The 13,909-nt window shown below is 48.6% G+C and overlaps 1 protein-coding gene and 1 long non-coding RNA gene across 3 annotated transcripts; both read left to right on the top strand.

Annotated features, from left to right (window-relative positions):
• The first annotated feature begins 285 nt into the window (after nt 1-285).
• On the top strand, nt 286-4,688 carry LOC119328204. Of its 2 annotated transcripts, XR_005158880.1 has the most exons (7): nt 286-722; nt 1,027-1,104; nt 1,348-1,544; nt 1,867-2,001; nt 2,385-2,727; nt 3,440-3,527; nt 4,282-4,688. It is a non-coding gene; the product is annotated as an uncharacterized LOC119328204 (long non-coding RNA). The 2 variants fall into 2 exon arrangements; XR_005158879.1 differs by having other exon boundaries at nt 1,348-2,001.
• A 7,287-nt stretch (nt 4,689-11,975) lies between these two features.
• LOC119330755 (protein DETOXIFICATION 16-like) lies at nt 11,976-13,474 on the top strand. Its single transcript, XM_037603883.1, has 4 exons — nt 11,976-12,514; nt 12,597-12,683; nt 12,769-12,825; nt 12,901-13,474. Exons 1-4 carry the CDS (start codon nt 11,976-11,978, stop codon nt 13,319-13,321), a joined length of 1,104 nt encoding a protein of 367 aa, XP_037459780.1. The 3' UTR covers nt 13,322-13,474.
• The last annotated feature ends 435 nt before the right edge of the window (nt 13,475-13,909 follow it).

The raw sequence follows: 13,909 nt of genomic DNA, 5'->3' as shown, positions 1-13,909 counted from the left end.
TCTAGAATATTAAAACTATATAGTATGAAAATATGTTTCATGATGCATCTCATAATATTGATTACATATTGTGAATGTTTATATTTTTTAATATAAAGCTAGTCAAACTTAATAAAAATTGACTTTGACCAAACCTTATATGCGCACTAAAAAGAAATGGAGGAAGTACTACGTGTCCTCACCAATTAAAACCATTCAGGTGCGCATCAGGGACGAGCCCTCGCGATAGCCACATCGACGCATTTACTGTCGCAGGGATAGGTGGTTGTGCTGCCTGTCCACCCCAGATAACACCTTCCCTGTTACTTTCCTCCCTAGGCAACCCACGTACGCGACCTCCCTCTCTCTCGTGTCCTCTTCCATCTAAGCCGCCGCCACAAGCATCGCCAGCGGGAGAGGAGCTAGCTCCGTTCTCCCACCAACTTCGTCGCCACAAGAGATGAGAGGGTCGGAGGAGAAGGCGGCGGCGGCGTTGGTTTCGATCTGTGATCTGCCTCGATGTGGGAGGCGGCGGATCGATTCGGTCGAAGTTGTTGTCGGAGGTGCTGGGTGGTAGGAGCACCACCCGACGGCCCTGGTGAACGACGATGGGGCCACCTGAGGAGGGCGGCGAGTTTGTTGACGACTGCAACGAGAGCTCGTCGGATCCGTCATCGGCGTCGTTCTTCTGCTTGAGACAGCCGTCGTCTACGTGACCTCCTCGCCGCCACGGGTGGACGCTGGTGAGGCCAGCCTTCCCTCCACGGCTCCACGACAGATACTCCCCCTCTCCCCTCGGCTCCCTCTCCCTTACCCTATCTCTCTTCCTGACTCTCTCTCTTATACACAAAAAGAGCCGTGGTGGCAGCACAACAAAGTACATAACTGGATGCTAAATTGGCAGATTTATCCAATCCTCATACTAGATTGAATTAATGAAGCTGCAGTTCATTACTTATCTGAGCACTATCAAATAGAACTAGATGTGATGGATTAAATATCCTTGCTGAACAACTAATTACACTGGTTTATTGATCGATCTGCAAGATTTGTCATACACGAACAAGGAACACACGGCTGGAGAACATGACATGGAGGATCTGGATCCTGGCAAATAAGAAGGAGGTGAGCTCTTTCTCTTGGATCGTAACCTCCTCGTATGAGATTTTATTGGGTTTGGTTTGTGTGAATTATGTACGTCAATGCACATGAAGGATTTCAAGCCCATGATTTGTGGTTCTGGTTCTTTCCAAATTGCCATGATTTTAACCAAAAATTTGGTGTAGATTCTAATTTGTGTTGTAAGTGCATGCCATTTTTGGTTTTACATGTTTATTTATAGCTTACATCTCTTATTGAAATTTGCAGGATGAGAACTGAAGCATGGATCTGTACTATGCTATCTGGATTTGTGATCTTATTCATGGAAACAGTGAAAATAGCGAGTACCGGTCATTATTTGGTCCCAGTATGCACAGCTTAATTTAATTTTCATTTTGCAAATTCAAAGGTGGCTGAGGACTGTGATTTTGTGGACCTACCAGTTCCTAGGAAATTAAGATCATGTACTGATTGCTGTCTCATAAAACTAGGAACATGGACAACTTTGTCCCTTTCTCTTTCCATCTTTACCTATTGATTTGCTGATTGCATAGGAGCATGTGTGGAAAATGGTTTTCAAATTTGATGGCTAACCAACAAATATATTTGTGTGTTTTACAAACTAATATTGTAATATTTTTTAACAACAAATCTAACTTAACCTGTCTCTGAATGTATTATTGATGTTAGTGTTTCTAACCTCGGGACATTCACGCATTGGATGTTTTCTTAAGCCATTGGCAGAGCACCAAATTCACATCTCAATATTGAGTCTCCTACTTTCAGGTTTTAGCCATACACAATCATGCCGGTCGGACCGTTCCCTCGTCACTGCGGCATGCCAAGAAGAGGCAACATCTTTCAGCTATAAGTGCTCAGATTTTTCTGACGGGTCATGAAACAAGAACCGATGAGACGATGGTATGTATCTTCTGTCTGAAAACTGCTCTTTACTTGTCCTAATAAAAGACATTGAATTGTTTCACGGAGGAGGAAGTACTTGCTGATACTTTTCCAGCAATATCCCAAATACCTCCACATTCTGAGCCAACAGCCGACATGGCGACCGAGCAAGAAACCCAATAAGTTTTGCATATGTCAGTTTCCGTAAGATGTAGTGTAGGATATGGAAATTCTCAGTTTAACCTGAGTTTCGATTATCAGTATGTCCATGGCTGTTCACAAGTCACAACGTCCAATCTGAAGCCATTAATGCATCCGAAATTAGTTGAAGCTATGAAATCAATTAGTGCATTTTTAATGTATGAACATCTATTCAATATCTCTTGTTTGTTATACGCCAGAGTTGCAAACCTTCCTGAAATTGTGTACAAGACCTAAAGACCCAACGGTCTGGTCTTTCCCATTCTTGGCCATCGGGAGGAAGCAGAGCAGCTGCCAACGGCCGGGGAGGTGGGGCGGTGGATGAGAGGAAGCGGCTGCGAGCACGCACCGGTTGTGCACCTCGAGGGAGGATTGGGTGGGAGGAGAGGTGGTGGCGGTAGTTTCAATATGTGATCTGCCACCGGCGCCGCCACAAGGATGGATGACAAGATCAGAGGTGAGCCCCCTCCCGTGCGCCGGCGTCGGTGAGGGTCGGGAGCACCACCAAGCCGTTCCGCGGTCCGCCTCCGGCTTCTCTGATCAGTAAGATCTTCCTCCTCTTCCTTCCCCTCTCCTTCTCCCTCTTCCTGGCAAGACGGTTAACATTGATTTGGGTGGTGTGATGGCCAGATAATCGTAGACTGGTAGTTATTGCTTGTGAAATTCCTCCATCTATATACGTTTGGCAGAGTTTGGTTAACTGCTCCTGTTTGTAGTAGTAAAATTGCATCAGAACAACCTCAAAAAAGAGTACATTTTGATGTGTTGATCGTTAAAAGGACAGACCCAGTGCATAGAAGCTCCCACACAAGGTGGGGTCTGGGGAGGGATTATAGGAACCTAGTCTTACCCCTGCAAAGTGCAATGCAGAGAGGCTGGTTCGAACCCAGGACCTCTTGGCACAAGTGGGGAGGACTTCACCACTGCGCCAGGCCTGCCCTCTTAAAATATTGTCAACTAATTATAAACAACATCATGTTAACGTGAATTTTGGTTCACCTTCACTCATTCTGACATCTATCACCATAAAATATTTTACATGCAAATTGTCTTTGTCCTTAGTCATGGGCGGGTTTGGGAATGACATTTATCACAATAAAATATTTTACATGCAAATTGTCTTTGTCCTTAGTCATGGACGGGTTTGATTGAGGTGCACTCGTGTAGAGCACTTTAAGTCATCAAGTACTTTGGTGTCCTATTTTTTGCAATATAGAATGTGTCATGATGCATTTTCTTCTGCAATCTTATTTAGATGAGCAACATCTCTATAACTGAATACAATAATGAAGCTGCATTTGTTTTCATGGATGGCTCTTCTCTCATCAGGCAGCACCAAATTGGTAGGGCTTCCCCTCATACTTTCAATGCTTCTCATTCAGTGCATTGTTGTTGTTGTGTGCTTGAATACTCTTCTTTTACTTGCATCTTCTTTTCCATTTAACTTGACTGAGCATTTTAGTCTGGCAATGTGCCCATGTCAATTCTTCATATGGTTATCGCATCAGCATGATACAAAATGAGAGCATTTCATTTTCATTCGCTGCACTCCATCTGCATCTGTCATGTTACAATTAAATTCACCCAGTGCACCAAGAAACCTTCTGTATATCTTTTCAGTATCTACAATCTTTCTTCATTGGCGGCTAGATAGTTTCATGGTTATGTTCTTCTGCAATTATCTTTTCGGGTCAATTCACACATGATATAGCTAATATGTTGTATGGCAAATTAATTTAGCCCTGTTTTGGTGGCCAACTACTGATATGTTGTTAGTGGCTAGAACAAGGCACATACTATTTTCCCCCTTTCGATTGGGTGATATACCCCACAACTGTAAAGAAATGAAGTTGTAGTGTTGTATGATGAATTAATTTAGCTCTTTTTCAGTGGCCAACTGCTAACATCTTATTAGTAGCTAGAACAAGGCACATACTGTTTTTTTTCTTTCGATTGGGTGATATACCCCATAGCTGTAAATAATGAAGTTGCAGTGTAATGATATATCATCTTATTGCTGCATCTTTTGCCTTGCAGTCTTGAGTACTTGTGGTTAGCTAATGTTTATTTTCTGATTCTACTGATTCTTGTTAACAGGGTTGTCTGACATGCTTTGCAATGTTAGTGCTGGTCTGAAGCTTTTCTAGAAGCATTTGTGTGTTCTCATGCTCAGGAGTTACAAGGAGCAATGGTGCTATGGTCTTGAACTTCCACTCATCTTCTACCGAAGAATGATCCTTAGCTTAGTTACTTAGCTTGATGTCTTTTTTCGAGGATAGGTTTGGAGTTGCATCCGCTTTTGTCTAGGTTGGTACTTCGACCAGAATTCGCATGACACTATATGCCAAGATTAGTTGTTGTACTTCCTCTAATGCATGACTGAATGGAAACGACTGATTTATTTTTCTTGTAATATGTGAACCATGTACTGCATCAACACTCAATGTAGATCGTGCTTTCAATTGGCTGAGCACAAGAACAATTGACATATTGTGTATCACCAAGAGCATATTCATGTGCTAACCAAAACAAGATTTTTTTGGTGAAACGGTTGCCTCCTACCTGGCACCGCACAACCATCTCTTAGGAGGCGCCCCAATGGGGCGCTATTTGGGCGCCCCATGCAAATGGTGCCCATCGACGATGCTCTCTACGGGGCGTGTTTCTTCCTTGTGCTGGAGAGTGCTGTTCCCTCGAAAAATCGCCATGGTATGGATTCACGACCATGGGGCGTGTTTCTTACCTGTGCCAGAGAGCAGGACGATGCAGAGCAGGGCCAACCCAAGCTGGATAGCAGGGCATCATCGGAGGCGGAGGAGAGGTTCGACTAGAGCACTGACATGGTGGGGTTCGGTAGGGTCAATAAGGTGACCCACAGGGCTTAGCAAGACGATCAGAGACGCCTGTAGGAGCAGAACACAACTTCGGAAGGATGTTCATCGGCAATTAGAGAAAAAAGAGGTGAAAGGATCGCTTGTCAATCTGGCACCGCACAAACTTCCTCTCAGGAGACGCCACCGGGTGGCGCTCCAACCCCTAGTCATAGTATACAGGAGGAACAAGCAACAGACCTGGCAAGAGGAGGCAAAATGGAGAAGCCAAGCGTCGAGGAAACTCTGCTCCAGAGGAGCCGGGACAAGAAGGAGCTAGTTGGGGAGAGCTTGCCGGTGGGTGACGAGGTGAAGCGGCAGCTATGGCTGGCCGGTCCGCTCACCGCCGGCAGCCTGCTGCAGAACCTGATCCAGATGATCTCCATCATGTTCGTTGGACACCTCGGCGAGCTGCCCCTCGCCGGCGCGTCCGTGACCACCTCCTTCGCCACCGTCACCGGATTCAGCTTGCTGGTAAGCAACATTTCGCTTCGCTGTTTCTTAATCATGCTTCATTTTTTCTATATCTCGATTGGCGCTTTTGTGGGATGAAAGCGTGCGAATTTGTTTGGTTGCCCCCATTGGTTTGTTCATGCTATCCCATTACTAGCAGTAAAAGAAGCTGAGTTTTCCGGTGAAAAAAAGGAACAAAAAGAAGGTGATTTTGCCACTTGAACAGTTGCACTGGCTATTGGTGTGCAGTGTTTGTCGGAGTATTTGGAAAGGGAATAGTTTTGTGCTTTAGAGATGTCGACAATTTGTAGTGACCAAGGGACGGTGCACATATGTGTGGTAGTTCAAGTGGTATCCAGCAGCTAGCTTCTGGACTGTTGTGTTGTGTTCTCTTTCACGCGAATGATCATGTCTTACCGTGATATATAAGGGAAATTAATTTGAACGAAGATGGCAGGAATGAGTATCATATACAAACATGACATGCTGTTTTGAAAAAAAAGATGGCATTGTCTACTCCTAAGTTTTTTGGACTTGTTTTCAGTCATGTTTTAAACCTCTGGATATGCACATCCAGCCACACCTCAGAGCATCTCCAGCCTCGTCCCCAACAAAGCACCCTAGACGATTTTTTGACCGCCGGTGCCAAAAAATCGCCCCAGTCGCACCCCCAAAGGCCCCTTTTACGTCGGCTCGGGCCGAAATTGACGCCGGGGGATCCAAGTCGAATCCGGTGCGCTGGGGGGCGTTTGGAGGCGCCGACCGAATCGTTTTTGGCGCGAAAATCGGCAGGCCCTCCTTGGCAGCGACTTGACTCTTCTCGCTGCTTCGTCGTCCTCATCGCCTCGGTTCCCGTGGCGGAATCAATGCCAAAGCTGCCGCGCGCTGCCACGCTGGTCAGCCTCCTCCATTGATGCCTCACGGGCGGCGCAGTGAAGACGGGACGACGCACATCCCTCGCCCGCCACACGTACACACGACGGCCACGCGTATGGGCGGCGTCCCAGCCTATATAAGCCGCCCCCAGCGCGGGGGTGACGCATAGGCTCTCCATCGCCGACGCCCTCGTTCCTCGACACCCCCGTTCCTCCCTTTCTTCTCGCCGTCAACCATGGCCGAGCGCTTTCAAGGCGATGGCGCGGCGGCGAACGGCTTCAGCCGCCGCCACCTTCACGAGGACGAAACTCGGCTCCTCTACGAGGCCGAGTACCCAGTCCCGCTAGACATGCGGGTGCCCGGGACATGGAGGATCAGCGCCGACGGGGTCCCGGTGCCACCGCCGCCCACCGGGGCGGCGCGGCGTGCGAAGATCGCGCGTATCCGCGCCTCTCTGCCGCAGGCGGCGAGGGAAGGTCCGCGGTACGTCCCCGACAGCCCGCTCTGGGAGCAGTACTTCCGGCGGCGCCACACTGAGCAGCTCGAAGCCACCAACGGCGTCGTGCCCTCCGGAAGGCACAACTTCGAAGGCCGCCGCCGATGGTGGGGCGTGCCCGGCCGCACGCCGGAGGCCGTCCTCGAGTACATCGAGGGCGGCAACACGCCCAAGCTGGAGTACCCCTGTCCCCCGTCCTTCTCCCGCCGGCGTGGGAGCTCGTGGACGCCGAGGCGCATGGATCCGGGGGCGTCCTCCTCCTTGTCCGGCCGCTCGTCCGGCTCTCCGTGCCTTCGGCCCGCCAAGCCGAAGCCCCAGGACAAGCCAGTCAGCCAGCACACCCGCAGCTCCGGCGTCCGCATCGCCGACTCCTCCCCCACCTCTGGCCGCCTCGTCCTCGTCGGGCCGAAGGAGGAGCCCGGCCTCCCCGCGGAGTACGATCGAGGCCATTGTCCGGCGCGGCTTCTCCGACGAGTCCGCCCTAAAGTGGGCGCGGGACGACTACCTCCGCGACGAGATGGTCCGGCAGCGCCGAGCCCTGGAGGAGATAGCCGCCCGCAAGCGTGGGCGCGAGGACGAGAACGGCGTGGTGATCCTCGACAGCGACGAGGACGAGGACGCCTCCGGGCCGTCCAACCCACCGCGCCAACCTGGGGAGGGGTGCAGCAGGGACGGCGGCCGCGGAGGAGGTGACAACGACGACAGCGGCGGCGGCGACTACACGAAGTTCTACAGGCTCCTCGGCATGTAGAGCTTCAAGGGCGGCGGGCGGCGAGGAACTGTGAGGGTGACGACGGGCCTTGTAGCTTTTTTTTCTTTTGTAAAATTTTTTAAATATGTATGAACTCGCCGAAGTTTGTGCTTATTTGCGCCTTGTTTGTGCTGAATTTTAGTTTTTAAAAAAATCATGGGCACCGCAACTGGGGAGCATTACGCCCCCAGCACGCGGTGTATGCCGGTGCGTCTCTATGGGGCGATTTTTAGCGCCTCCTGAGGAGCCAACTGCTGGAGATGCTCTCAGTCCATATATTACTTGTGAAGTAAAAGTGGCACCAGCACTCTGCTGAATTGCACACTTTCGAAGCTGATATTCCAAACTTAGTGGTGCCTTTTTTTCCGGAAAAAACTCAAGGATGTCATTTTATTTTTTGGGAAAACCTTAGTGATGCCATTTCAGATGTCATTTTACTTTTGTAAGTAATCACTTTTTTTAGCTTTGTACTTGTTTTTTTTATTTTCTACCTTTGTATTTGTTGTGATTGCAATTTTCTGTGCATTTTATTTTGCAATTTTACTTCAGCGGGGGTGCGTGATTAAACAAATGACTGTGGACTCTCTGGAATGCAGGAATTTGAGAACATATGAATAAGCAAAAATACATAATTGAGATGTCATATGCAAAAAAAGATGTCATATGCAGTGGAATCCTACAAGATTTCAAAAAAAGAAAATTATGCAAGTGAATTTTAACAGTGCGCGGGAAAGAAGCACATGAATTTTAGAAGATTTATGAGAGTGTACAGAGAGATGAAAATGCATTTGACTAAGTTGATGTTTTGCTCTCAGAGTTCATATAGCCCGAAATTTTCAAACATTCAAAAATCAACCTTAGATGTTTCAAACAAATCTGAAAAAAATATGCAAGTACTTATAGATATGTGTGAAATTTCATCACAAAATGCGTTTTTACGTGGCCTGTACCAAAAAATTATAGAGAATCGTGTAATGTTATAGTGATTTTTTTTTTGAGAAATCTCGCTAATGTTATAGTGAATAGTACACGTGCTAGAAAAATATGTGATTTTTTTCTTTTTTGTGTAGCTCGCATAAAGAAGTATTTCGTCGTGAAACTTCGCGGGCATGTAGTATACATTCATATGTATATGTGTATTTTTTTGAGAAATTTTTGAAGTTTTCAAATAAAGAGCTCCATGGAGCTTTAGGCGTTTCCACATTTGACTTCTCAAAGTAAAAAAAAATGGTTTGAACTTATGTTGAGATTCCTATGAATATGGGGCACACGGATGGATTATATAGAACTTTCGTAATTTCAACCCTCATGATACAAAGGACTTCAGCAGAGAAATGCCTTATTGTATGATTAAAATCCTATAGTAGTCCTACAAAAAAACCTTCAATCCAAGGTATCCTTCGTCATGTCGCCATGACCCGTCGGTTGCCGCCTAGGTGCCCTTGCACCCCTGTTAGAGCATCTCTATCAGACCTCGTATAAAGCTGCGACCCGTAAAATAATCACCAAAATACGGATTGATGCGGAAAATCCTGCCCGATCAAACCCTGCAAACACGTCCGACTCATAAAATTTTTTGCGGGGTGCGGCGCCCTCAACCTTTAGATTCACGGGTTGGGAGGCTGACCTGAGCTCGCCCCCCTATCCGCAGCGAGATTTGGCGCGAAGGAAATTTCCATGCGGCAGTTCCCGCTCCCCCCCTCTCGGCCACCATTGCCCCGCCACCGCCTGCTCCATTCCATCTTCCCCGGCCATTCTTCGATACCATGGAAGCCTCCCAGCCGTCCCCTGTCACCGTGGAGGTCGCGCACGTGCAATCCCCTCCGGCGGATCTCATCGCCGGTCAAGTCGTCCCCGTCATCGCCCAAGGCACCACCGCGCCTGCCCGCAAGCGACAGGGCAACGTCATCATGCAGGGCGGCAATCCGACTGGCCCCGCCGGAAAGGCACGCGCGTCGGGCGCCAGCGCCGCTGCAAGATCTGCCCGGCCGCCGGCGGAGAAGGTGGGCAAGGTTTTGGGCGTGAAACACAAGAAGGTTCCTACGAAAAGGCCGGCGCCTTCGTCCACTCCCTCCGCCCCGGCAAGATGTTCCCCGGCGATGCCGTTCAACGGCGCTGCTTTGACCCCAGGCGAGGTGTTCGATGAAATGTCCGGAAGGTATGCATCTTCGATCCCTTGTACTTGTTTCGCTTTTCACCATTGTGGTAGCTCGTGACTTGATGTCACTCACTGTAGCGGTGGTTCTAACATTGCCACTGTCATAGTTCGTGAACTTGTCGGACACCAACGCCGTCGACATCGATCAAGCCCCGTTCGTTGATTTCGGTTACAATGAAATGGAGGGTGGCGTGGGTGATCACGGTGGTGAAGATGAAGTGGAGGAGGTAGATGAGGGGGCGTATGAGCAAGCGCAAGCAAAAACAAAAGCGTGAGATCGAAGAACTACACGATGTTGGAAGATCAAATCTTCATCAAGGCTTGGAGTGTGGTGTCTCTTTATGCTTGCACGGGTACACCTCAAACCGCCAAGAGGTATTGGCAAAGAATCGAAGATCAATACTTCCGCATGATGGGGAAGCATCCCAATAGGACTCCACGGACCTTTCGGTCACTCCAAGATCGTTGGGACGTGATCAAACCGATTTGTAGCCGTTGAGCTGCTTGCTTGGAACAAGTTCGCAATGCACCTCCAAGTGGATCCGTGGAATTCAACTATGTAATTTTGTTTTCACGTCCCAAGTTGTGCACATCATTCGTACCATATGAAATCTTTGCATCATTTGACTTTGTTTGAATTGTGTAGGAGAAAATTGCCCAACAAAGATACAAAGACATGGAAGCCTCCGAAGGCAATTTTTTTAAACTAGAGTATTGTTGGGACTTGCTCAAAGAGTATGGCAAGTGGAAGTGGATTGACAAAGAATCCCCACCGAAGTGAGGTCCACTTACGAACATGGATGAAGATGAAGATGATGATGGCCCAAGAAACTTGAACAAGTCTGATGGTGACAAGAAGACAAATGTGAAGATCAAGAGGGAACACGAAGCATCGAGCTTGCGGGACAAGATAGATGCCATGGTGCATTCAAATGAGTTGATGTTAGCGAAGACCTTGAAGAGAAAGAAAGAGTTGGCCGGGAAGAAGGCACAAAAGAAGCAAGGGAAACGTCAATTGTTTAAGGACGAGGGGTTGCGCAAGGCGGACATTGAGGAGAGAAGAGCACATGGCGCTGAGAACAAAGCCATGTCCAAGCTTCTTGCCAAAGAGAATAGGATCATGACATTGAACCGCAATGATATGGACGATATCACCAAATAATGACATGATATGACAAGGAGAGACATTTTGAAGAGGAGGATGGTAGCGGCGGCCGGTGCGTGTTACAGTGCCAGTGATGTTTTCTCATCGGGATTTGGAACCAGTGTCGCCGATGGATTCAGTGCGTTCGGCGATGCTTTCGGTGTCGGAGTTGGAACAAGCTCCGGCAATGGATTCGGGGCGGGCGATGGCATCGATGGAGGTGGTGCGGAGTGAAGATCATGATGACGGGTGAAAAGCGACCAAGATAATGATGGACGTGGTCGTCGCTTTTGCATGAAGTCCTTTTGCGTTTGTCGTACAAAACTACGCTTTTATTTGCGCGCGAACTATGTTTTGTTGTTTGAATTTGAACTCAATTATCAGAATCGCTGTCAAATTCACCTATTGGGGGTTTTCGGTTTGCAGGTCGATGCGGGATGCGCCCGAGCAGACCCCGCGTAGTCGACCCGTAAAAGAGCATATTCTGCGAATATCAATTTTTTACGAGTCCATTTTGCGGGGTTGATTCTGCCGCCGCCTGCGCCGATCCGCAAAGCCGTTTTTCCGCGAACTGTATACGTGTTTTACGGGTCGGTATTATACGAGGTCTACTAGAGATCCTTTTACCGGCGTTTTTTCCCTCGTGCACACGTGCCGACCCTTCCAAATCCTCTTACGCCCAAACTATGGTATCCTTCTTTCAGTTTTGTGCTATGTTTGTAGTGAATTTGCATCTTTTGATTTTCTGCCACTTCAAATCCAGTTACGTACAAAGTCGAGTTCAAGTTTATAGATCTCCAAGTTCCGGTTTCATAAATGATATTGGGAATGTCTAGGGCACATTTAAATGTGCCCTACTTATTGCACATCTAAATGAGTGAATCAAGTATGAAAAGAAAAAGAAAAAAGAAAAAGAAAATATCCAATTTCAACGTAAGATTAATGATATAGGACTTAGATGTGCAATACTTATGGCACATCTAGATGTGCTTTAGCAAAACTGAATGATATTCTTCGTTTTTGGTTTACTTGATCAGGTTGGCATGTCCAATGCCCTGGACACTCTGTGCGGCCAAGCATTTGGCGCCGGGCAATATCACCTCCTCGGCATCTACAAGCAACGCGCCATGCTACTACTCACCGTCGTGAGCATCCCCGTCGCCTTCATGTGGTTCCACACCGGCCAGATCCTGCTCCTGTTCGGCCAGGACCCCGACATCGCCATGGAGGCAGGCACGTACGCACGGTGGATGATCCCGGGTCTCTTCGCCTACGGACTGCTGCAGTGCCACGTCCGGTTCCTGCAGGCACAGAACGTCGTGCTCCCGGTAATGGTCAGCGCCGGCGCGGCCGCCCTGTTTCATCTGCTCGTCTGCTGGCTGCTCGTGTACGTTGCCGGGATGGGCGGCAAGGGCGCTGCTCTTAGCAACGCCGTCTCCTACTGGGTGTACGTGATCTTACTGGCAGTGTATGTGAGGGTGTCGAGCTCTTGCCAGCAGACGTGGACCGGGTTCTCCATGGAAGCCTTCCATGGGGCGCATGACTTTTTGAGGCTCGCCGTGCCGTCTGCTCTCATGCTCTGGTGAGTGATATTTGGAGGTATTAATTAATACTCCGTTACGTAGTTGTGATCATTGATAGGTTTTTTATATTCGCAATGGCAGCATGGAATGGTGGTCGTTCGAAATCCTCGTGCTACTTTCGGGGCTTCTTCCAAACCCCAAGCTGGAAACATCCGTTCTGTCGATCACGTAAGACAATCGCATCGACATGATTGCTCCTGTGTTGATTTGCTTCGCATCCTCACATTTGCTTCCTCCGTTTTCTCAAGGATAGACTCAACACGGCTAACTGCCTCTTCATGATCCCCTATGGCCTTGGCGCTGCCATAAGGTAAGTGATACTATTCGAGGCACTCCTACTATCATGCTCATGCTATTTTGCATGACATGATCGTGCTTGGTGCAGCACCCGTGTCTCGAACGAGCTCGGGGCGGGGCGGCCACGGGCAGCCCGCCTCGCCATGCGGGTCGTCGTGGTCTTGGCCATCTCGGAAGGAACTGTCATGGGGATGGTCGTGGTCCTCCTGCGCTTCGTCTGGGGCCATGCGTACAGCGACGAGGAGGAGGTTGTGAGATACGTTGCCAGGATGCTACTGCTCATCTCGGTTGCCAACTTCTTTGATGGAATTCAGTGTGTTCTCTCATGTACTTGCTTCTCAATTGCTATGCTATACACGGTTACTCTTAGATACTTAGGGCCTGTTCGGCCTTCCGCCAGCTCCGCGGATCTGCGGAGCGCGTATATCCCAGCTCCACCTTTTCAGCCTGCAGCTCCGCCGGCTCCGCGAGCTGACTCGGGAGTGGAGGGATTCCGAACGCTCCCTTAACTTACAGAGGGAGTGAACATGCATCACGTATGTGTAGGTGTGGCTAGAGGCTGTGGGTGGCAGAAGACCTCTGCATGTATCAACCTCGGCGCGTTCTACTTAAAGCCAGTTCTTTTGGGCGATTCTACCAGAATCGTCCCCCTCCTCAGTTTCTTCCAGAATCATCACTCCATATGTTTTTTACAATCCTAGCTAATTAGACTTTAACTAGATAAAATTATAAAAAATATATGGAGTGACGATTCTGGAAGAAGCTGGGGAGGGGGGCGATTCTGGGAGAATCGCCGAAAAGAACTGGCCCTTAGTTGGTGTACCGGCAGCCTACCTCGTAGCCTTCACGCTGCGCGTCGGCGGGATGGTGCCTTTCCTTGTATTTATTTGGTTTTCTTGAACTTTTATGGGTTTGATAGCATGCTAATAATGTGAAAATAATGATGTGTGGCCAGGGCCTTTGGATGGGAATCATATGCGGTATTCTGGTGCAGGTCTTGCTGCTCGTGACCATCACGCTATGCGCTGACTGGCAGAAGGAGGTACGCATATGCAGATGTTGTAGATTGGCTATGCCATTTTCGTTATGTTAGATTT

The sequence above is a fragment of the Triticum dicoccoides genome, chromosome 7A (assembly GCF_002162155.2).
Source record: "Triticum dicoccoides isolate Atlit2015 ecotype Zavitan chromosome 7A, WEW_v2.0, whole genome shotgun sequence".
In the NCBI taxonomy this organism is placed as follows: domain Eukaryota; kingdom Viridiplantae; phylum Streptophyta; class Magnoliopsida; order Poales; family Poaceae; genus Triticum; species Triticum dicoccoides.
This window is presented reverse-complemented; position numbering and strand designations above follow the sequence as displayed.

Coding starts and splice junctions, on each gene's coding strand:
- LOC119330755 (XM_037603883.1), top strand. CDS start 11,976: ATGTCCAATGCCCTGGACACTCTGTGCGGCCAAGCATTTGGCGCCGGG. Junction 12,515..12,596: donor CCGTCTGCTCTCATGCTCTG/GTGAGTGATATT, acceptor TCGCAATGGCAG/CATGGAATGGTGGTCGTTCG. Junction 12,684..12,768: donor ACATCCGTTCTGTCGATCAC/GTAAGACAATCG, acceptor TCTCAAGGATAG/ACTCAACACGGCTAACTGCC.